This window comes from Ictidomys tridecemlineatus, chromosome 4, assembly GCF_052094955.1.
Source record: "Ictidomys tridecemlineatus isolate mIctTri1 chromosome 4, mIctTri1.hap1, whole genome shotgun sequence".
Classification (NCBI taxonomy): Eukaryota; Metazoa; Chordata; class Mammalia; order Rodentia; family Sciuridae; genus Ictidomys; species Ictidomys tridecemlineatus.
The window spans coordinates 163,239,438-163,263,214 of NC_135480.1; the positions used below are offsets into that span (position 1 = coordinate 163,239,438).

Genomic DNA, 23,777 nt, shown 5'->3' on the forward strand with positions numbered 1-23,777 from the left:
CAGTTCGCTTTTCTCCCTTTTCACCCATCTAATGCTAATTAAGCTCTTAGTTGTGTACAATTTTTTTTTGCAATGTCAAAAGCTTTGAAAATAATGTATATTTACTAATGATGACCCACTTTGGAAAATTCAAAGGTATAACGAAGGAGTTAAATATCATCCAAATCCTCCCCATCCTGAGGAAACCATGATAAATATAAGGAGAGACAGAAGAAAAAGGAGGAGGAGGAGGAGAAGGAGAAACAGGAGGAAGAGGAAAGGGGGAAGGGGGAGGGGGAAAAGAAGGGGAGGGGCAAAGAGTAATAATTATTGAATCTTTTAAAACGGTTCAACATAATCATTATATATTCTATTAAAAATTATGCAAAACACAATTCTCTAATATTCAAGAGACTATCTGACGTGTAATGTAACACCTTATTGCCAGAATTTTAGGCATTTTTCAATTTCTTGAAGCTATCTGTCCATCTGTGTTGATGTTTTTCTTTTCTCCTTTTTTACAGTCTGGAAATTGAACTTTCCCTGCCTTTTTTATAGTCCTGGGCCTTGCACATGTTAAGAAATCTTTTTCTTATTTTTATTTTTTGAGAAAAGATCTTGCTGGGGCTGGGGATGTGGCTCAAGCGGTAGCGCGCTCGCCTGGCATGCGTGCGGCCCGCCCGGTTGGATCCTCAGCACCACATACAAATAAAGATGTTGTGTCCGCCGAAAACTAAAAAATAAATATTAAAAAATTCTCTCTCTCCCTGAAAGAAAAGAAAAGAAAAGAAAAGATCTTGCTAAGTGGCTCAGGATAGCCTTGAACTTGCCATTCTCTTGCTTTAGCCTCTGTAGTAGCTGGGAATAGCAGGGATTACAAGAGCCCACAGGCCACTGTGCTGATCTTTAATGCCTAGATAAAGAATAGCTGGATGAAAGTGTGAGTACTTTTAAAGCTCTTGAAACTATTATAATGTATTATTATTATTATTAGCCTGTGAAGTATTTAAGGAAGGCATTAATCTTATCAGGTGGCAGAGGCAATATTAATGATAAGTATGTCAGAGTCCAAATTTAGAGAAAAACTCATTTTCAATATTATAATTTTGTATTTAGAAAATAAAGCAATATCTATGTTTGCATAATTTAAACTTCAGAAATACAGCACACAAAAAAACTTGTTTATCAGGTTGGGTTTTTCAGCTGATAGTGTGTCTAGGATGTTATACTCTGGAGCTTCAGTTTCAGTTTGGCCCAGTGTGTCTTTTTTTTTTTTTTTTTTTGGTACAGGAGATTGAACTCTGGGGCACTCAACTACTGAGCCACATCCCCCAACCCTATTTTGTATTTTATTTCGTGTCTCACTGAGTTGCTTAGTGCCTTGCTTTTACTGAGGCTGGCTTTGAACTTGCCATCTTCCTGCCTCAGTCTCCCAAGCCACTGGAATTACAGGCAGGCACCACTACACCCAGCTCCAGCATCTTAATATGGAGGGAGTAAGTGAGATTTTTATGTTTCTCAAAAAGGACTGAAATTTTGTTTTGGTGTGCTGGGGACTGAGCCCAGGGCCTCAAGCATGCTAGACAAACACTTCACCAGCACTTATTATTTTATTTTGTGACAGGTTATGGCTTGTTCCCAGGCTGGCTTTGAACTTGTGATCCTCCTCCCTCAGTCTCCCCAGTCACTGTGATTACAGACATACATGCACCAGCATATTGGGCTGACTAGAAGTTTTATAAGAGAAAAAGCTAGGCCAAATGGTCAATTTTGCAATAAGAAAGTATTTTTTTTCTCAGATAATTTGTATCATTTTACTAACTGGATTTATTCTAATGTTAGGAAAATGGCTGAGCTTAACTCCATCACAGGAGTTACTAGTCATGAACTAGCATGCAGGCCTGTAAAATAAGGAAATAGACAGCAACAGACAATAGTATTTCTATCTTAGAATGACAATAGATGTTTTAAATTCAAGAGTCCTCAAAGAAATAAAATGAATGTGAAGTCTAAGTTTCTAAAAGAGCTATTGTTTATTTAGAATGCAATACCAATTAGAATTATGTACACAGGATAGTAATGGTTAATGCACAGTGTTTGCCATGAGAGGACTCCATGTTGTTAAAAACGAAACACTCTGAGACTTCCTTAATAGCTCTGCAAAAAAATATTTAACTTCATAATAAAAATATGACAATTTTTTAAACACATCAAAGTAGAAGTAAAAAATCAGTAGTGTAATTCATCAGGTATAGGTAGATAAGAAACTAGTTACGTAGACAATAGTGTGTATGTTGTTATGGATCCAACTCAGGGTTCTCCTGCATTCAAAGTATTTGCTATAACTGAGTTACATTCCTGTCCAATGTGAAATTTTATGACACACATTTCCAGTCATATATAAATAAAATAATGAACATATTTGCAAATAATTTAAAATTATGTTAAAGTAATGGCACCTTACATATTTTATTGATATTAAATAATCATGCAAGTAATTTTTAACAACTTGTACCTCTCAAGGAATTATGATTCTCAACATAATTAGCACCATATATATTCCTAAATCAATATAACTTTAAGTGAAATATTTAACTACATATCACTTATAATTAATACTGTAGATGTTTATATTATGTGTATAATTTCACATAGAAAATTGAAAAATTATGCATTTTTTCAAGACGATAAGCCATGTGCTCTATCATCAGATATTTCCTGAAAGCTGGGCCTTTCACATAGTGAACGAATGCCTAAGCACCATTACACATAGTTCCTGAAAACTGGTTTATACCTAAATATCCAGAAATAAATGGTTACTTTCAACAAACCTATTTTTCTATTTTATACTACAGATATACTATACAATGGATATTTTCTCTAATTTAAAGTAGCCAAATATGTTTTATATTTCTAAAATAGAAATGCATTATTAGCGAATTACAAATATTAGTAGTTTTGCTATTTTCTAATTATAGATTTCTAGAATCATCCTAATAATTTAAATAAAATAATTTTATAGAGTAATATTAACTAGAGTAATAAAACAAGTTTTTTAAGAGAATAATACTAACAACTATATTCAAACTTAATAGCACAGTGGCTAAATATTTGCTGATACAGCAAAAAAAAAAAAAACCCACCATTGGAAAAAAAAATAATCAGAATCTTGTGAATGTGTTAAAATCACCTAAAATTCAAATCTAGCAAGAAGCTGTGAGAATTTTTATAAGCTCCTTCTACTGATTTTTTAAAAAGTTAACTTTTATAGTAGTATGAAAAATAAAATAGAAAGTGCACTTTTACTATAAATTGTAGATTTTTTTTTTTTTGCTAATTAGAAAAAAAATCCTGATAGTTTAAACAGTTTTTCAGTTCCGTGTCAAAAAGACATGGCAATTAAAAAAATTCCCCCCTCCACCAGCTTTTGCTTTTTGGAGCTATGTATTTCCGGGGAAGAGATTCCACGAGGAAGGTCACAAAAATAAAAGCTCACTAAATTAATTTTAGATTTTACCTCTGAGTTCTAATTAAGGTTTTGCCCATTACAACTATATATTCAATTTTCCTGGTCATAGAAAATTACACCGGCTGAATAAAAGATTTATCCCATGTGAGGACGCAACTTCCATAGCTTCTATTTTTCAAGAAGTAGGCCTCATTGTATAATTCTGTTAATTGTGGTCTGACGTGATTAAAAAACGTATTTGTGATTCCCCAGGGACACCACTGTAGTTCTACCTTGTGCTAACTAACCACAGGCGCTTTGTCCTGAGCAGTTTGATCACATAGGCCAAGTCTGAAACCTCCATCTCATTTCCCTCTGGGCTGCAAAATCCCCAAGAAGCAAGTGTTTGCTCCTTGTGGCAGTATTTCATTAAGTCAAACTGTGTGCAAGTCCACATTCTCTTTTGTCCTTCACCACTTCTGGACATGGGGAGGGCCACTCAGCCTGGAGGCTGGGTGGGGAAAAAAAGAAAAGGCAGTTTCTAGAAAACTAAGGCAGTTAGCAGTAATTTCCCCCAAGGCAAAAGAAAGTTCTCTAGAGATACACCTTACCGTGTGTGTGTGTGTGTGTGTGTGTGTGTGTGTGTGTCATTGACTTCCACCGAGGAAATTCAGAAGCCACTGACTTCTAAGGTGGGTTTAGAACCCTTCGGTTCCCCTTAGGGTTTCACAGGATTGAGGTCTGTGAAGGGGGCTCTGGGCTCAATGTGGTGGGAGAACCGCATCTGTAAGACGAATGGGGGAAAGGCGTCCCGTTCCTAACCCCATAGCCTCCTCCTCCTCCTCTTCCTCCTCCTCGCCTCGTGCAGATAACTTATCTGTGTACTAAATCATACCAAACAAAATTCATCCAAGTGTCTTTACACCCAGCATTTTTTGAGGGGCTTTCCTACCTGGTCTTGTAGGATGCGATTGTTGCCCTCTGCGTTGACTCCTCACTAGCATCAGCACGAGGGCCGCCACGGCCTGCTCACGCGACACTTCCCACTCCCTCGAGAGCCGCGGGATATGCACCACGAAAACCCTCACTCGCGGTGGGCCGCAAGTTAGCCGAATCCTGACCGTCACCAAGAACCTGCGTACCATATTCTGGCCACAGCCACGGAGCAGCTGCCTCTCCTCCCTTCAGCACCGGAGGTAAGCAGCACCGCGCCTGTCCCCCGAATGTAGACTGGGACCCACGCACCGCCCCCTGCCCATCTCCGCCCCGCAGGCGCGCACCCTCCTTCCTCGCGCGCGCCATTGCTCCCCCCACCCCCTACAGCCCAAGATCGCAGAACCGTTCCGAGCCCAGTGCGCGCGGGAAAGGCTGCCGAGGCGCCCAGAGGGAGGCGCGCGCGGGAGCGGCTGGCGTCCTGGGTTCCTGTCCTTTCGGCCTACCCGCTTTTTCGCGCCTTATCCGCATCCCCACCGCTCCCCCGCCCCACCACCTTCCCACCCTCAACACGGGCGCCCCACGCGGTGGCAGCCTCCGGGCCTGACGCTTGGACGCATCTCCAGGCAGCCCGCCCCCTGGCAACATCCGTCACCTGACACGGCCCTACCAGGAACCGCCGCGCTCCCGCGGGTCCGGTCCTGCTGGGTGCCGCTCCGGGCTCCCTTCCTTTATCCCTCGCGCCCAGCGTCAAGAGTCCTCCTTTTTTCCAAATCAGATTATTTAAAAGAGAAAAAAAGAAAGAAAGAAAAACAAGGTCAGCTCTTTGCTCTATCCGCCAATCAGGAGGCTGAATGTCAGTTTTGAAAGAAAATGCCGCTCCGTCCGTTCGGTTTCTAGATCTGGGAAAACAGCGAAATTAAAAGAAACCGCTGCACGCACCGACACGACATCTGGATACTGAAGGCCGGGCTCGGGACCAGGTAGGTGGAGCCAATGCCCGGGTCCAGGCTGAGCACGACTCCCCTTCCCCTACCAGCACTGGATGTCGCCTGAGTTACCGGACTAGGGTGAGCGCCGAATCCGCTACATCTAGGCCATTTTTATTTTCGGTTTTGGCTTCAAGATACAGCGGAGAATCTGAGCGCTTCTTCCTCTTTCCTCCTCCCGCACTCCCCTCCCCCAGGGGCCGCTCGCTTTCGCTCGGGCACCCGAGAGGACTGCAGCGTGGCGCGGACTGCAGCGTTCAGCTGCCACCGCCGCCGCCTCCGCCCAGCGCTCCGTCACCCTGCTCTCCCGCTGCCTGACAACTCTGCGCGCTGGCTGTCCCCTCCGCCCTCTCTTTCCTTCCACGCCACCGATTCTTTCATTTTAGAGAGCCTCCCTCCTTTCTCCTCCGCGGTGGTCCATTCGGGACAGGAAAAGCGGGGGAAGGAAAGGAAGGAGCCGCAGAAACACGGGGTGACTCCAGGACACCGAGCGGCCTGAGAGCACGGAGAAGCCGCCGTGTCCTAGAGCGCACTTTGGCGAGTCTGTGTTCGGGGTCTGGAGCTCGGAGGCGGGCTCGGCGACTCTCTGAAAGCGGGAAGTCGAGCCCAGGACGCAGCTTTCAGGCGCGCGGCGCTGACCGGGTGACCGACTTCCTGGGCCCGCGGTCCCGGTCCGTCTGGATCTGTCCAGAGCCTCTTAGGCAAAAACCACGGCCTGGACGACCCAAAGTGTGCAAGAGCTTCTGGGACTAGGCCCAGCTTTCTAGGCCTGGAAATGTGGCCCGCCTCGCAGCGGCTGTCCTCCCCCCGTTCATGGGTTCGGGCCTAGTAGCCTGGCAAGTGGAACCATTTCTACTTTAGAGAAAGAACTCACAGGTCCTTATGTATCAGCCACCAAATCCCTTCACTTTAAGGAGGAGGAAAGTGGGGCCTGGGATAGCCAAGCCACCCATCTAAAGCTGTTCTGTAACTGAAAGACCAATAATGGAGCAGCAGGGTGCTTTCCTTTCCCTTTCCCTGGTCCTGTCACGTGACGTTGATGGTGAAGCTGTCTCCCGGACTGAAGATCCAGCCGGTCGGATGAAGTAAGACTTAACGGTTGCTCTTAAATTCTAGATTTCACAAAGGCACTTTTCCGGTAGGATTCACTCATCATTTACCTACAACCTTGCTCAGAGCAGGAGCTACTTGCCTCCTTCTGTCTGAAATGAATGTTCTCTCTCTCGCTCTTCTCAAGGCTGGCTCCTTTCCGTTCAGGTCTCTTATTCACCATCTCAGCTAAGAAACGCCTTCCCTTTAGGGCACCCGCACACCACGGCAGCCCCACCCTCCTTACAGTATTTAAGTGTGAAAAGTTATTTGTGGTGTCGGTCTCCCAGTAGAATGTAAGCTTGGTGAAAATCAGACCCTGGTTTACCTCCTGCACCTATGACACCATTCTCTTCAAAAAACTTCATGGGAGAGAGGGACTCTGAGGGATCGCTGAGGAAGGGCACTTTAGAAAGGGGTAGGTCAGAGAAATAACTCCTCTGCAGGAAACAATACTGCTGAATTCAGCATCGAATTTAAGGATTCTAGAAGAATGGAGGAGTGAAGAGTTTCCTGGACCCAGACAAAGTGATTAGCTGTGGTAACAAATCTCGGTGGGGAAAGGAGAGAAGGCCCTGATTCATTTCTTGAAATTGTTATTTATAGTAGCCAGTGTTCTTCAGAGAAACAGAGCCTCTAGGGTAGGATAGGATAGGTAAGAAACTTGTTTCAAGAATCGATTCAGGAAATGGCGGGGCTGGCAAGTTGCTAATTTGCAGGCAGCCTGGAAACCCAGGAAAGAGTGGGTTTTGCAGGCTTGAGGCATCTCAGACTTTTCTCTTAAATCCTTCAGTTGGTTGGATGAGACCCATTCAGTTTATGGGCTGTATATGCTTTATTCAAAATCTACTGACTGAAATGTTGATTACATCTAAAAGATACCTTCACAGCCACATTTAGACTGGTGCTTTCCCCACCCCCCAAAACTGGGAACTACAGCAATGCCAAGTTGACATATATAATTCACCATCATATTATCTTGTTGTGCTTGTTTGGCTCAGTTTCTTAGCCAAATTTTAATTCAGGGATCTGTCTGTATTTATTGGACCTGTATAGCTTAAACTGTTTTCTTTCTATGGAAACTTGTCCAGAAGAAAAGAGCAGTTGCCCTATTCAGAGGAATGCCATTTGAGTAAGAAGATGATTATAGGGCTGGGGATATAGCTCAGTTTTAGAGTGTTTGCCTCACATGCACAAGGCCCTGAGTTCAATCCTCAGCACCACACACACACACACACACACACACACACACACACACGTTGTATAGTAGGTTCTCTGTTCAAAGAATTTTTTTTTTAAATTTAACTTTTAAATTCCATTTTGTTTTCTCCTTGCTGTCTAGCACCTGTTCTCTATCAGTTTTGGTGTGGAGAGAAATTCTAATTTTAATTTGTCTAAGCAAAATGTAATTATAAAGGTGATTTTCTAGCAAAACAACTAATAGAATATGTGGAATTCCAAATACTTTTGGAATTCCAAGGAACTTTTGGTTAGGTTATGTGCTTTTCAAAAAATTAACAACTAGGAGTTAAAAAGTATTATGTACTTGTGCTTGAATCACTTGCTTTTTCCTTATAGTGACCCTTTGAATTTTGGATTATTTATAATCCTACAGGTGAAAATATTAAAGTCCAGACAGGCTTAAATCATGGACATTACATGGACATTACAGTGTGAGAACTGGAACCATTAGGAAGGTCTTAAAAACAACAATAACAAAAACTTTTTGTAGTGGTACTGGGGATTGAACCCAAGGTCTCAAGCACACTACATAAGCATCCTACCACTGACCTACATCCCCAGCTCCCCCCCTTTTTTAAAAAAAAAATTTGAGACACAATTACTAAATTGCTCAGTCCTCAAACTTGCAATCTTCCTATCCTCCTGCCTCCGCCTCCCAAGTAGCTGGGGTTATAGGCATTTACCACTGCACCAGCTTCAGGAAGATTTTTAGACTTCTGGTCTTTCTGTTTTCCCAAAGACCTGATTCAACAGCCAGTGAGTTGATTGTGAATCACTTATGCAGGCAGGTACTGAATGTGGGAACTTTTCTCTGTTTTCTTCCACTGGCCTAAAAATCTGGCAGGCACTTTTCTGAGTCTTTTAATAAAGGAAAAGAATGTTCTATTTGGATCAGTACCTCTCAGGCAGGGATAGGAGAGGAAAATCTTATTGTGCATTCCTTGTCCTGTTTTCCTGCCCCTATGACTCTTGATTAGCACAACTTCATGAGAAATTTTTCTCTATGTCACATATGCTCAAATCCCAATCCCAAAGGCACAAGAGACACCATAGGCAATATTTAAAATCAATTTTTGATCATACATGACAAAAGAGTAATTTCTAAAATATATGAATAAACACATAATAAACCAATAAAAATATAACCCAGTTAGAAAACAGACAAAGTTATGAGGCAGTTTATAGTCTATATACACAGTCAAAAAATAAATGAAAGATACTCAATCTCACATGTAAAGACATGTAAACAAAACCAAATTTGTATAATTACAAGTCTGGCAAAAAGAAAATGGAATGGCAAAGTTGTTAGGAAACAGTCACTCTTTTAACTATTATAACTTCATGTAATTGTTTTGAAAGGTAACTATAGTATCAATCAAAATTATATGTGCATTTATGCTCCTGTATGTGCTTATATGTTTCCTCTGACTCACCTTTTTTATTCTTATGATTCATAAAATAATGCAAATGTACACAGATAATGTGTAGAAATATACTTGTATACACATGCACTATATAAATATGTGTGTATATATATATGCTATATATGGTATATCTACAAGTATGGGAAATATGTTGTATACATTGTATGAACATACACACATATGTATATATATAGACGTGTATATGTCTTAACAAGTGACTTAGCAATAACTCATATAAATATGAAAAGCATATATAACATATGTATACATATCTAAAAGTATGGCGCTATATATATGTACACACAAACATAAGTATGGAAAGATTACAAACACATGCAACATACTTGTACAGAGACATCTCTTAAGTAACAATTTTACTCCTGTTGCACAAATATCTACTATGTTAATAGTGTTACAAAAAATACAAGAAAAAGAAAACGTGACATGTTTGTAACAGTTAAGATTTTTAAAAATTAATACTCATCCATAAAATATAAAACTATATACATTTAGAAAAAATGAAGTAATCTATATGTGCTGTTAATGGAAGCTGTCAAAGAAAGCCAGTGATAGAATAGTATAAATGTGTTTTTCAAATATGTGTGTTGGGGAGGGATATTTATAATTATATATACTAATATTTCTGGAAGGATAATTTATAATTTTTAAATGGTGTTTACCCTTGGATAGTGAGAATGGGAAGAGGAAGTTTCAGGAGATTTTTATTTTGCACTTTTTGCTTTCTGGAGTGTTTGAAAGTTCATTATAGCAAGAATTATTAAACCACAAGCACAGACATTTGGGAGATCACACTTACATATTCCAATTTGGTAGACCTGGAACTGATTAGCAAATCTACGTGGGTGATTCTGACGAGGAGCCAGGGTTGAGGACCAATTGCCTCAAATGGAAATGGTTTTAAACTTGTTGCTTTCAAGTGACTACTGGGATTGACACCCTTATTGTATAGGCACAGTCTTAGAAGGTAAATGTGGAATAGTCATTTAATTTTTTCCTAGAAAAAATATGATATTAAATATTTCTGTTTATGTTAAGATTTAAACACATCAGAGATCACTGTGAACTTGGAAAGGCTTATTGCAATCACTCTAGATATCAAAGGTGGTACAGAGATTGGAGAGTAGTAGAAGAAAATCAAAGGTTATAGTTTTATAACTCTAGGTGGTATGTTGACAGGGGATACACAGGATGGTGAAGGGCAGTTTGGTGCCCTAGGAAAAGTGATAGAGCTAGGGACTCATAACTTATAGATTCCATGAGAAGCCATTTTATAAAAATCTTTCCAGAAGACACCCTTTAGAAGAAAACTCCAGGTGTTAGCAATAAACCTTCTGACCTGTCTCTGGGTTTTGAACAGAAGAAATTGTTTGCTGTTTTGTTTATGTATTATCTCTTATATTATAAAATGTGTTATAGCATGCAGTGACTTTTACAGTTTAATTAGATGTAGAAAACAAAATGCAATTATGTTATTTATATTAATAGAATAGAGAAACCTGAAGGACAATGGATAATCTTCACATATTTGGTTTGTGAGTACACCAAAAACTACCTAAATATCACATACAAAACCCTGGTTAAATCATTCTCTGTTATCCATAACTTAGAATCATGTATCTAGTGCACAAGAAAGTGAAATTATCAGGAAGACACAGTTTTTAGCCAAGTCAAGGAGATGCAGAGATTTGTGAATGGATAGAAGGCAGAGAGAAGTTTGTTTAAAATGGAATGGAGACAGAGTTCAGAGGAAGTAGCTCCAACCACATGATAATAGTATTATGTTAAAGAGTGGATAAAAAGATTGTGCATTTGAGGAGCAGGCCAAGTATGAAAGGGAAATGAGCATAGTTCAGTTACTGTAATTGGTCATAAAGTTTTAACTTGACCTCTGTTGGAAGACATTTTAAATATCAGAACTGGCTTTATATATCTACCAGATGTCTAAATCTAGGAGCTTCTGAGTGAGAAGGGGATTAATAGCTATTTAGGATCCTTATAAACTTTTAGTATAGTTTTTAGTGTAGCTGTAAGGATGTTAGCAGGTGTGTGTGTGCAAGCATGTGCTAGGCATTGAACCCACGGCCTTCTGCATTCTGGGTGAGTGCTCAACCATTCAGCTACACCCCCAACCCAACCAGCATGTCACTTTAATACAATGTTCATAGTTCTTTTTCTAGCAAAGCCTTTGTTTTATATTTAGTTCAAATGTCAAATTAGTAAATCAGAGTTGGTGCTCATTTTGACACATAAATTTATTCACATTACTGTGCTTAATATATAATCCATGCCAGTTACATTTTTTTCACTAAAAGCACTGGTATCAAAGAAAATTTTCCTGTATTATGTAATTAATAGGACTGAATATATGAAAGTTACTTAGTTTACAGAAATTCTTTATGCATGTAATGATAACAAAATCTTCTGAGTAGGGGATTGAAAAGGCAAGAATGGAATCATCCCATTTGAAAAGCTGAAATTGAGAAAAGTTTTATTTAAAAAAACAGGATAGTAGTAGGGAGTGAACACATTTCTATTATTTATATTTTGATTATTTGAAGCCTGGATTTTTTTCACAAATCCCAGCAGCATGTACACAATGTTTTGGTTGAGCAAATCTGTTGTAACTGCTGGCCCATCTTCCACAAAATAAAACCATGCTCCTCTTCCTTCTATTCCTCATGTTATTCTCTTTTAATTCTCATCCCTGCCCTCCTGAAATGGTTGCATTTACATAATTAGTTGATACAGATGTCTTTCCTAACCAGCTGATTCCTACAATCACTCAGTGAAGAGTTAGGGACCTAAAAGTTTCAAGGAATTTGATGGAATCAATCCAGAAAGTAACACCCTTAGGAGTGGGTCTGTAAAATCCATGACAGATGTTCACAGAGAATTACTCAGCCTCTAATGACTTCTTTTACATAATTTAATTTTTCTTGCCTTTATACTTTCAGTTTCTTCTAACATCTTCTTCATCCTTTCCTTTTCAGCCAACCCCTAATACCAACCAGTTAAGTCAAAAAGCCTTGTTATACACTCACATAAAAATAATTTATTTTCTTCAGAGTACTTACATTGGCATATAAATACTCATTTCCTCAATATTTTATATGTTGATTTTACTTGGTCAGCTCACTTTGAGCAACAGTTTTAGTCAAGCATAGTGGTGCACACCTGTAATTCCAGTGATTCCAGAGTCTGAGGCAGGAGGATGGCAAGTTCAATGTCAGCTTTGGAAACTTAGCAAGACCATCTCAAAATAAAAAGGACTGGTGGTATAGCTCAGTAATAGAGTTTCCTGCGTTCTACACACACACACACACACACACACACACACACACACACACACACGAAAAAAAGGAAAAAAACAAAACAAAAAACCCCAAAACAAAACCCAAAACAAAAACAAACAAAAAACATTCTAGTGGTCTGATGACATGAGAAAATGCAAAAGTAACAGGAAAAATCAGAATTAAGATGAAGTGAGAAAGATCTTAAAACTTAGTCTTTTTCAGAGGATCTTTTTTGTCCAAGTTCTCTCAAACTTGTCTGTAATTTTTTGATGAACTGATAGAGGTAGTGCTTATAAAGTTTTATACTCCCTGGGGCTCCAGAACTGAAAACGTATATTTTTCTTCCATCATCTATATATCTTCTCCATTCATCTGTATATCTTTCCTTAGCTCACACTATGGCAAAATAACTACTAATAAAATATATATGTAAATAGGCAGGCATATACATATACCACAGTCATGTATGCAATAGATTCATAAGGGTATAAAACTTTAATGGTGATAGGAACTTAGAAATAATCTAGTCCAATTCCTATTTTTATATATAAGGAAAATTATGGCTAATCAGTTACATGATTTAGCAGCATGTATTTAAAAAGTTGAAGAGACAATACACGGGAACCAATGTCTTCTACCTTTCAATCAAGTCCTTGTTTCTTTCCTTCACTTCCTCTCCCTTTTCTGGAATTATAAGTACAACAGGAGGAGGTACTGAAAGTATTGAGGCTTCACTGTTACTGCTCTCTCAAGTAATTTCTAAAATTAATCTTTTAAAAATTTGTGATCATCTCCCTATATCATTTAGTTGTAGCTTAATAATTGAATACTGTGAAGTCACACCAACCTAAGAGTTATTCTTCAAGTTTTTGTCAAGCAGTCAACTAGTTAATTTCAGCTATTAATGAAAAATCTAATAAGCAAATTGAAATTGCTTATGATTATCAAGTGATTTAAACATGAGAGCAAACCTCCCTGTACTTAGAAGACACTGACTTTTGCATTAGTTTCAAAAGGCAGTCCAAAAGAGTGCTGTTTCAGATGATTTCTATAAGTTTGTAAATAATTAATTCTATTCACTTTGCTTTGGGTAGAATAGCATTGTGTCGAGCATTGTAAAGATCATATGCTCTCATAAAAACAACCAGCTTCCAGTTAAGTATAAAAGGAAAATAAGCATATCTTTCATTTTTTAAAATAACTGAGGGTTGATTATAAAGGCAATAAAAAATTATATGTTAATATTATTACATATCATATAATATATGGTATTTTATTATATATTATATATTAATATTATTGTATATTATATAGCTATTATATATTAATGCACACCTAATTTGTTTTTAGTATTCCCAACAAAGGGAAGTATAGAATCTTAATGCATGTGCAAGTGAAATTAGTTGTATATATTTGCCAAAGGTCAGTTACCTAGTTTCTGAAGATAGATTAATGATCCTGGACACTATATTGAGTTTGCCATAACATGGACATAGATTATCATAAAATCATTCCTGGTTCAATCCTCAGTACCAAAAAGCATTTTTTATGATAATTAATTTGAACTGTTTCATATCTTAGGTCTGAAATTATTAATTTTAACCACTAAAGCACAGGAACTTTTATTTCATTTTATAGTAGTACTGGGAATTGAGCCCAGTACCTCACACATGCTAAGCAAGTGTTCTACCACTAGGCTATATTCCCAGCCCTTATTTATTTATTTATAAATTTTGAGATAGTTGCCTGATTTGGAACTTTTTTAATAATAAATTTTTATGAATTTATTACTTAATATTTTCTTTAGCATTTTTGGTGCTATATATGCAATTTTAAAATGTTCAAAATGTTACAAACATATGATCATTATGTAAAGATTGAAAAATACAGTTAAAGGAAAACATAGTTATGTTATCCTCTATTATCTGGATCTAACCCAGGACATGCTCTACCACTAAGTCATATCCCAGGCACTCCACTTATTTCTAAAGCTCACTTTTGTAGTTTTCTTTTCCTGTATACCGCCAAGAATTGTTTTTCTCAATCTAAACATAATTTCATACACTTAATTTTACAATTACTTATTGAGCAATTAAACATTTCCACTTCTAATAACAAGAATTTTCTAACCTGCTGAATGGAGTTTAGACTTCATGCAAACAGTTATACAAAATAAAGTCTGTTTTCTACACACACACACACACACACACACACACACACACACACACACACTCCCTAAACCCATCCAAATAGTTGTAGTAAAATTAATAAAAACTGGGGACAGAGGAAAAAACAGAGAATAGCTTCACTGAATGGGGAAGGAAAGCTGTTGTTTTTCATGCAGATCAACTTTTCCTCCAAGTTGACACACTTTGGTATGATCAGAACAAACTGTCCAAATCTCGGTTTTCCCCTTTTGGGATCAGAGAAAAGAGGGGAGTGTAGCTCCAACATTCTGGTTTTCAGGGAAATTATTTCTGTCTCCTGTGACACAGAGAGCTGAAGACATATTTTGGATAATTAGGCACACTGAAAAAGAGGAAGAATTGTTGAATACCAGAAAACCTACAGTACACACACCAGTTGGAGGATGGTTTGGAACTTTTGATTCTACTGCCTCAGCTTCCTGAATAACTAATATTACAGGCATGTCACTATCCTGGGCATGAATTTTAAACAGATTTTCCTTATAGTTAATTGCACTTGTTTTTATATCCATCCAGTTAACTGAAAAAGGAAAGATAAAAATAAGGTCAAATGAGTGATTCAACAAGGTCAGGTAGTAGGATTCATAACAATCTTGGTAATATTTTAGACTTAGTTACACAAATTACTAGGTATATTTAATTTTCTGTAGTTACTTAATGGAGCCAGAAGCAGGGCTCACGAAAATAGTAACTATATGTGTTTGTATGAATCCTTAAGGATTTTATAAAACAAATAGGAGATTGATCAGTTGACATCTTTTTTACAGTATATTTTCTTAGTAATTGTAGAACAATATAGATTTTAAAATAATATTCATCTAGCCAATAATTTATTGAGTACCTAAGTGATAACTAGGATTAAAGCTTCTGTCCTTGTGGCTTAATTTGAAAATGAGGGTTCCATTATCTTTTTTTCAAGAGTTTTGAAAGAAAGATTTAAAACATTCTGTTTACATTTACTAGAATTTATAAGCCACCCTAGGAACTTAAAATGGGAGATCATTGTGTTCTTTCTGCTTAAAATTTTTTTATTAAATAGCTGTTTTCCTCATGTGTTATTCATGATTTTAGAGGTCAAAGGGAACAAAACAAAACTATAAGCTTTGTGGTGAGAACATTCAAACTGTCTATCTTGATAATTTTGAAATGTACAATACTGTTATTGACTATATTCACCAATCTGTTCAATAGACCTAAAAGGGAAACATATTCCTCTTAGGAGATTTTGTACTAATTTGACCATCATCCCCATGCTCCAGTCTCTACTTCTATAAATTCATTTTAGATTCCACATATCAATGAGAACATTTGGCATTGTCCTTCTCTACCTGACATTTCACTTAGCATAGTTATTTGTGGTAATAGTTAATTGACTTGATTTAATTATTCCACACTGTCTTTATAAATCATGACATCATTTTGTACCCTATAAGTGCAATGAATATAAATTGTCAATTTACAGTAAAAAAAAAAAAAAGGAAAAAGGAGAAAGGTAAAACACCTATTGCACATGTGTTCTACATGTTCTTAAACCCCACACCATTTCACAGGCTGAGAAATTCTTTTGAATTAAAAATTTTCTAAATGCACTAAACACTTCCTGTGGTGACTGACCTAGAGATTCACCCAGGACTAGTGGACTGTTCGCTGCAGTTCATTAGTCATTTCTGTGTAGCTAAATTAGTACTAACTACAAATGAAACAAGTTATTGGTATTGGTTACAATATCAGTTTTACCCCATGTCTACCATACATTGAATTCCACACACTGATGGGAATCGTAATAGTTTTAGGACTGTAGCTTCATAAAGTATATATTACATTGTCTGTATCATGTCCTTTAAAAAAATCTTCTAATGTTCTAAAACTACAGTACACTGTGGAACCAATTTTAAAAATGCATGTAGTTGAAAGACTCATGAGGATTGTTTTGGATCTGTGTAAATAAAATATTTCTAGCACTATGCAATGTAGTAGCTCAAAAATTACTTAATCATGATAAAATTTTACAACACTAACTCTCCCAGCAATAAACTATTTTTAGATTCCTAAAGTGATTTTTTTTTTTTTTTTTTTGCACCTGGGATTTAACCCAAGGGCACTCACTGAACCCACTGAGTTACATCCCCAGTCCCAGCCCTAGGACAGATTTGTTTTTGAGTAGAAAGCAATATTTATTTATCTTTCTTTAGATTTCTTTAGATTAACTTTCTTTATTTAGATTTATCTTTTAGATTTATTTATCTATCTAAAGAAAGATATCCATAAACATTATCTATCCAAAAACATTGAAATTTACATCAGAATATTTTTTCCTCTGTAACCAATAGCATTAAATGTCTCTTTTTATCCATTGAGTTCTGTGTCTCAGATACTAGGATTCACAGGGGCTAAAAAATAAGATATGCTTTTTGCCACTGATGAGTTTACAGTATTGCAGGAGAGAGAAAAATATCAATCACTGATATGGTTTAATTAACTCTATGCTAGGGGAACATGTCATAGATAAGGCCCCCCACTTCAGCTTCAGGATAAGGTAGTTGTTCTGATCTGTTTTCAGCCAGCACATATTGAACAGTTACTGAAAGGTTTACTTGACAACTTGTTCCTTAAGCTGATCCTAGCAGGATACATAAAAGATGCCTAGACTTACTTTGCCCATCATGAAACAAATACTTTCTGACCTTTGCAAGTTATTTGATCTTTCTCTGCTTTATTGTACTCATCTGGGAAAATAACACCTATCTCTCAGGGCTGTGTTAAGGTAACTGTAAAGCATGCTTGCTACAAATTTTGTGTCAATAAACATATCTCTTGAGGATGTAGGGGGAAAGGAATACATATACATTGTTGGTGGAAGTGGAAGTGCAACCACTATGATGATCAGTGTGAAAGTTTATCAAAAGACTAGTAATGAGGGGCTGGGGGTGTGGCTCAAGCGGCAGCGCACTAGCCTGGCGTGCGTGCGTGCGTGCGTGCTGCCCGGTTAGATCCCCAGCACCACATACAAACAAAGATGTTGTGTCCGCCTAAAACTAAAAGAGAAATATTTTAAAAAATTCTCTCTCAAAAAAATGTTAAAAAAATATTTTAAAAAGACTAGTAAGACTCCTTGGTATTTATTTCAAAAGAACAAGTCATGTTTTCTCTCATATGTGGAAACTAGAGAGAGAAAGGGGAGTAAAGAAGAGAGGTGAAGTAAACTGATAGAGAAGAAGGATATTAGGGGGAGGAAGAAGAGAAAAGGTGAGGGAAGTATTGAGGAATGAAACTGAACAAATTGTGTTTTGTGTGTGTATGAATGTCATAATAAATCCCATTATTATATATAATTATAATGCATCAATAAAAAATTAATAACCTATATATCTCTTCCCCAATTAGATATGGTCCAGTTCTCCACTAACCTTCCCCAGTAATATGTTAATTTGGGGAATAAGGAATTAATAGAGAAGTAATGATTGGTGTATTTAGTTCAAAAGCACCCTTCCTTATAAATCTCTACTCTCAAATATTTTTTCTATTCCCTCTTTTCTCTTTTAAATCTATATTTAATAGTCAACTGAACTCAGAAGCATAATGCATGTATACATTTTGTATTTCACTTTCTATGGTATATGTAAGCATTTTTAATTGTTAGAATCACTTATCAACAATTATTTTACAAGGGGAAAAATGAATCCTTTTGAAACTTCATTTCTCAGGGGTAGTGGTAAACCTATATAATGCATTTTTAAACCAAATTATTCATGTCTTGGAGTTCAGTCTTTGTTTATTCTTTATTAAAGCAGTGAATTATCAGTTGTTCCAATGCTATAATGATCAGGCAACATTGGAAATTAAATCCCAGAGCAGTGCACTGTTAGTTTGATCAGCAGATATGAAGCCATCCCACAAGCCATCATTATGTATTTTCAACAGCTTCCTAATCTATTTTTCCAACTACCTTTTTGGGAAATATCCCAAGATAATTTACTAGACAAGTGCATCTATCTTCTAAAAGACATTTGGAATATTTCCCCTGAGATACTATAGAGAAAATAATTAGACAATTTAAACAAAGAAATAAATAGGCTAAGGATGAAAGCAATCTAGAAACTGGCACTGAGTCACAGTGCTGTAGCTTCATTAAAAAGCTAGCTCTGCCTCACCACTTTATTGAAAGCCAGGAGTTATTTTGTTAAATTCTTCCCGTTAAATACACTGTTACAACACCTCAAAAGTACAAATTATCACAATCTTTTAAAGTGACAATTCATAGGGGGATTTCTGTATCCTCTGGTATGTAGATGAAGCAAATAGTCATATTGTTGCTCTCTTTACATTCCACCGCTTCATTCCGTGCACCGTTTTAATCCGTCCACATCCAGAACATAGCAGCAACCGCACTTTGTGGAATAATAGAAAGAGCACCTTTACATCATCCTGATCCAGGGATTTTAACATTTTGGGCAGATCTGCCATCGCTCCCATGTCCTCTTTTCTCCCTCCGTCTCTGGTGGAGCTGGGCGTGAATACCCAGAGCTTTCGTTTGCACATGCCTTGCTGTGCAAAAATACATCGTCGTTCCCAGCTCACACCCACCTCAAACCTCCTCCTTTGGTCTTCAGTCTTCTGGTTTGGCGTTTCTCCTCTAGGGTCTACCACCCTTATCTAGGGTTCAAAGGAATCTCTTCCGAGGTCTGTGGGGCAAAAGTACCCACTGTCCTGCGCCCAAACGCCAATCCCTGTCACCTCCAGCTCCAACCCCAGAGTCATCCATTGGAAGATTCCTAGGAACCTGGGGTCCTTCAAGATTTTCACATTCACTTTACATCAGAAAATCCTGAAGCGTAAAGGACACCAGCTACTTCACATAATCTTAAATCTCAGCGATCCATTTGCCCCACCCCTCTGCTTTTGGCTTCACGGTGAATGTCGAGGGTAGGATTCGGATTTTTTTTTTTTAAGTATATGAATTTATTCCGGGTTGGCTCCTCCTTCTTCTGGGAAGTGGAGTTTCTGAGAAAGGCTTGCAGGCTTTGTGCCGCTCCACGTACGCAGCCTGCATTAAATTAGGTGGGGGTAGGGTACTGGGGGTAAAAAAGTCATTGTGGAGGCTGGGGGAACTTGCAATCAGTCCCCAGCAGCCGCGCGCAGGTACTCTGCGACCTCGCGGTGGCCCAGCTCCTCAGCCAGGTCCACCGGAAGGCGGCCCCAGGCGTCGCGCACATCCAGCCGCGCCCCTGCCCGATGCAGCGCCACCAGCGTGTCCAAGAAGCCCTCCCGGGCCGCGTCGTGCACTGGTCGGGTGAGGGTAGCAGGGTCAGCGCAGTTGGGTTCTGCGCCGTGGAGTAAGAGCAGCTCCGCCACGTGGGTGCTGCCCATCATCATGACCTGCGGTAAAGAGCAAAGTGGTCAGGGCGCGAGAGCAAGCAGAGAGATACCGGCTGGGGCGGGGCAGGTAGAGCCATTTTAAAGAAGAATGTACCATTTGTGAAGTATCCAACAAAATGCAGAAGTGCGTACAAGTCTCAGGCGTCTGGTTTCTCTCCATTTGCTGATGTAATCCATAACCCCACCCACCCAAGTTATACTCAGCTCAAATTAAATTCCATTTTATTCTTCAAACGTGCTGAGACAAGAAAGAGCTAAAGGTAAAGTGATTATCACTGTGGAAAAAAAAAAACCTCTTGATTGTCATTGGGACAGGGGAATTTATTTGGTTAAATAATTTATGGGTGGAGTTGTTTAAGACTTTTAAAGTATTAAATTGCTTCAGTTGTTGCTCCCCTATCCGTCACCAATCCAGGTCTAAAAATATTTAGTAGGTTATCAACTGGTAGTTTTTAGAAGTTGAAGTAGTTTTAGGGGGAAAAATAAGAAACAACTAAGTTTTACATTGTTTATTTCTCTTAGCAAATTCCTGTGAAAGGCTTTTTAATTTTTTCATTGTTATATATGCCCGTACTCAGACTGATTGTAGTCTGATAATTTGTGCCCAAATTGGAGATTAGAAGGGAAGAAGTAAATCAAGCCATACCTTGGATCTTATAAGATGAAAGCAAATGATTTGCTTTAATTTTCACCATATTTAATATTTTAAGTTAACATTATTTCCATGAGCTAAAATTTAGAGTGTAATATATTTAATGTAGCAACATTAAAACTGCATTTACATTTATAATGTTAAGTAGTATATATTCTGCTATATTAAAAAATACTTTGAATGTTAGCAGTAAAAGTAGAACTTGCATAGCTTAGAAACAATGATGTTTTTATTTTGGAGGAGTAATCCTAGTAGCCATTATGTACATGTACATTATGCAAGCATTTGCTTTTATATTCAAAGATAACAAAAAATGATTTTTGGTAACTGAATGTCCAAAACACAGTTATTTGTTCTTGTAGGTCTAATGTGTTTTGAAATGTACCTTGTAATAAAAAGGCAGTGTATTTGTAATATTTGTGTTTTACAGTTATTAGAAATATTCATTTACTCTTTTTAAAACTATGATAACTAAGTTATTTCTACAAATGATGTAAAGGCTATTTTGATGCAGAGAAGAAGGGGGGAAAGTAGTTTTTAGTATCCCAGAAAATGACAATTTAATATAAATAAGAAAACTTGCTTTAAAATTATTAATAAAAGTTTAAGTCATTAAGAACCATTTTAAAGTATGTTTGCTGCTTTAAAATATCTCTCATTTGTTATACCACTTTTCTAATAATTTAAAAACAATGAACATTTTCTTAAAAACCACAATATTAACAAGATCTCTTAATATTAGCTTAGTGCTAAAGTGTGATGGTGAGATGAATACCAAACATGACCACAATAGTTAACGATGAAGTATGAAAGCATTATCTTAGATTTTTAAAAAAATCTAAAAAAAATCAATACTAATTAAATCAGCGTTAGTAAACTTTGAATAACTGTACCTTAACAATGAAAAGGCAATCATCTATGAAAACCCCTAGCTATTCTAAAAGGACCTAATAGCTGCTATAGAAATGCTTTTGTAACCCAAGCTTTGAGTATGACAAATAATAATAATAATAATAATAAACTAAAGAAGTACATTTTTTCCTACCATGCATCACTCAAGAGATACTGCTAATGTAAAATAAAAGGAATTAAATACTGTGGTTGGGAATTCTGTCTCACTCCTCTAAATTCAACTCCTCTCTATGAGGGAAAAATATAAAAGATTTTATACAGTGGCTTAAAGTTCACAGTGAATTCTTTCATGCACTATGATTTTGTTAATTCCTTAAATTCAATCCAGATTGTGTAACCTGGAATTTACTTATCTTTATTCTGGAAAGTAGACAAACAAAACAGTCTTCCCTAATTGGCCTTTCCTTTCCCCGTTTCCTCCCAGTTGAATTTCTTCATTGCATCTCTGATCATGAGATGCAGAGCAAATATTGATATTTTCCACTATAAAAAAGAAAAGCGAGGATTATAGATGCAGCTCAGTCATAGTGTACTCGCCTAGCATTCACCAGGCCTGGAGTTTGATTCCCCAGCACCGCAAAGGAGAAAAAGAAAACCAAACTGAAGTAGTGGTTTGTTCAAACTCTACTTTTTTTTTTCTTTAGGATTTTTCCCCCCCTGGGTAAAATCCTGCCCTGCACCTGCTTCAGCAAGAGAGCCAGAAACAGCTGCCCAGGTCTGTGTCGGTGGAGATCTGTCTGGGTCGCGGCCCAGACTCGCGGAAGGCTCGCCGCGCGCTCGCGCGCCCCCTGCCGGCAGGGCCCCGGGGCCCCAGCTACCTGGATCGGGCGCCTCCCGAAGCGGTTGACTCCATTGGGATCTGCACCGGCTTCTAGGAGCTGCCGCACCTTCTCCAATTGTCCCCGTGCCGCGGCGTTGGCCAGGCCCGCATCGCTGCTGTTACCACCGAGCATGCCCTTGTCCTCCTCTCGCATTCCTCAGCCTCCAGACACCGAGCAGTTCGAATAATCCACCGCTGGCGGTGAGTTTAGCGACCCTCCACGGCGTTCCACACCGCTGCTGCGCACTCCACCCTCCTCAGGAGAGCAAGGCTTAGCTTCAACCCCCTGTCGCTATCCTGAAGTTTGCGGCCGGTGCAATGATCGAGTGGCTGGTGGTTAGACCTGAGTTGTTTTCTGGAGCCGGAGAACCAGCCGACGCTCGTGGCTTGCTCCTGGGAAAAAGCGTCTGGCGCGACTGCAGCCTGACTCTGGCAGTGTGGGGAGCCAGCTGCGACTGAATTCGGTTTCCAGCTGGGCGGCGGGGCCGGCTCTCCCCGCCCCCCTAGGCTCCGCCTCCAGCCGGGCAGGCCAGCGCGGGCTCGTCCCTGGGGTTGGGGGAGGCGTCCAGAAGCTGGCAGATGGCGTCATAGGCGATGGGGGCGGTGGTTTAGGGCTGGTGGGGGGTGGCGGAGGGAGGCGGGCAGCGGGCGCAGAAGATCCTAGGATTGCTGAGCGAGAGATCCTGTGAAGGCACCTCCTGGAACCCTCGCCGCTCTGCTGGCTCGGTGTCCGGTAAAGTGAAGGCTACGTGTTTGGAAATATTGACCCACAGCGCTCAGCTCCTAATCCCCAGCAGGCGGAGCAGTGGACTTCCATTCCTTTAGTCATAGGCCTACCGGTCTGGAGACATTAGTGGCTGCATTGCAATGGAGTGGCTGAGAGAAAACCTTTGAAAATAACTCCTACTTTCTTAAGATGCCTGAAGGTGACAGCTCTGCACCTGTCCTGGAGGGTGAATTCACCCCCAGGCAGTACTTGAACTTCACGAGTTTCACATCGTGCAGTAACCTTAGCAATTTTCTTTTGGGTGTGTCTATTTGAATTAGTCATCCAGAAAAATAGTGAAAAATTCTGAGAATCCTGTTCCGCGCGTGCTTTTAATTTTTAATCTTTGAATTGTTAATATGGTTCTGAAATAAATAATTTTCTTTTTAGAAAAGAGATCAAGACTAGAAACCTGGCATAGGTAACACGTACATACAGATGCATTTTAAGAATCCGAAACTCCTGCTGACGCTTGCCCGAAGTTCCAGCTACTCAGGAGGCTGGGACAGGAGGATCACTTGAGTCCCAGAGTGCCAGGTGCGCCTGAGCAAGTAGAATGACCCCATCTCAAACAACCACGAAACACCTAAGATCTGTTTCATGATATTTGTGAGATATATCTTTGC

The 23,777-nt window shown here is 38.8% G+C and overlaps 1 protein-coding gene and 1 long non-coding RNA gene across 2 annotated transcripts; one reads left to right on the forward strand and one right to left on the reverse strand.

Moving 5' to 3' along the window:
- Positions 1 to 4,365: 4,365 nt before the first annotated feature.
- LOC120889819 (uncharacterized) lies at positions 4,366 to 23,547 on the forward strand. Its single transcript, XR_005733969.2, has 2 exons — positions 4,366 to 5,343; positions 22,210 to 23,547. It is a non-coding gene; the product is annotated as an uncharacterized LOC120889819 (long non-coding RNA).
- Cdkn2b (cyclin dependent kinase inhibitor 2B) lies at positions 18,386 to 22,539 on the reverse strand. Its single transcript, XM_005335918.4, has 2 exons — positions 22,384 to 22,539; positions 18,386 to 20,001 (listed from the first exon to the last, which is right to left on the reverse strand). The coding sequence occupies exons 1-2, from the start codon at positions 22,537 to 22,539 to the stop codon at positions 19,741 to 19,743; spliced, it is 417 nt and encodes a 138-aa protein (XP_005335975.1). The 3' UTR covers positions 18,386 to 19,740.
- Positions 23,548 to 23,777: the final 230 nt, after the last annotated feature.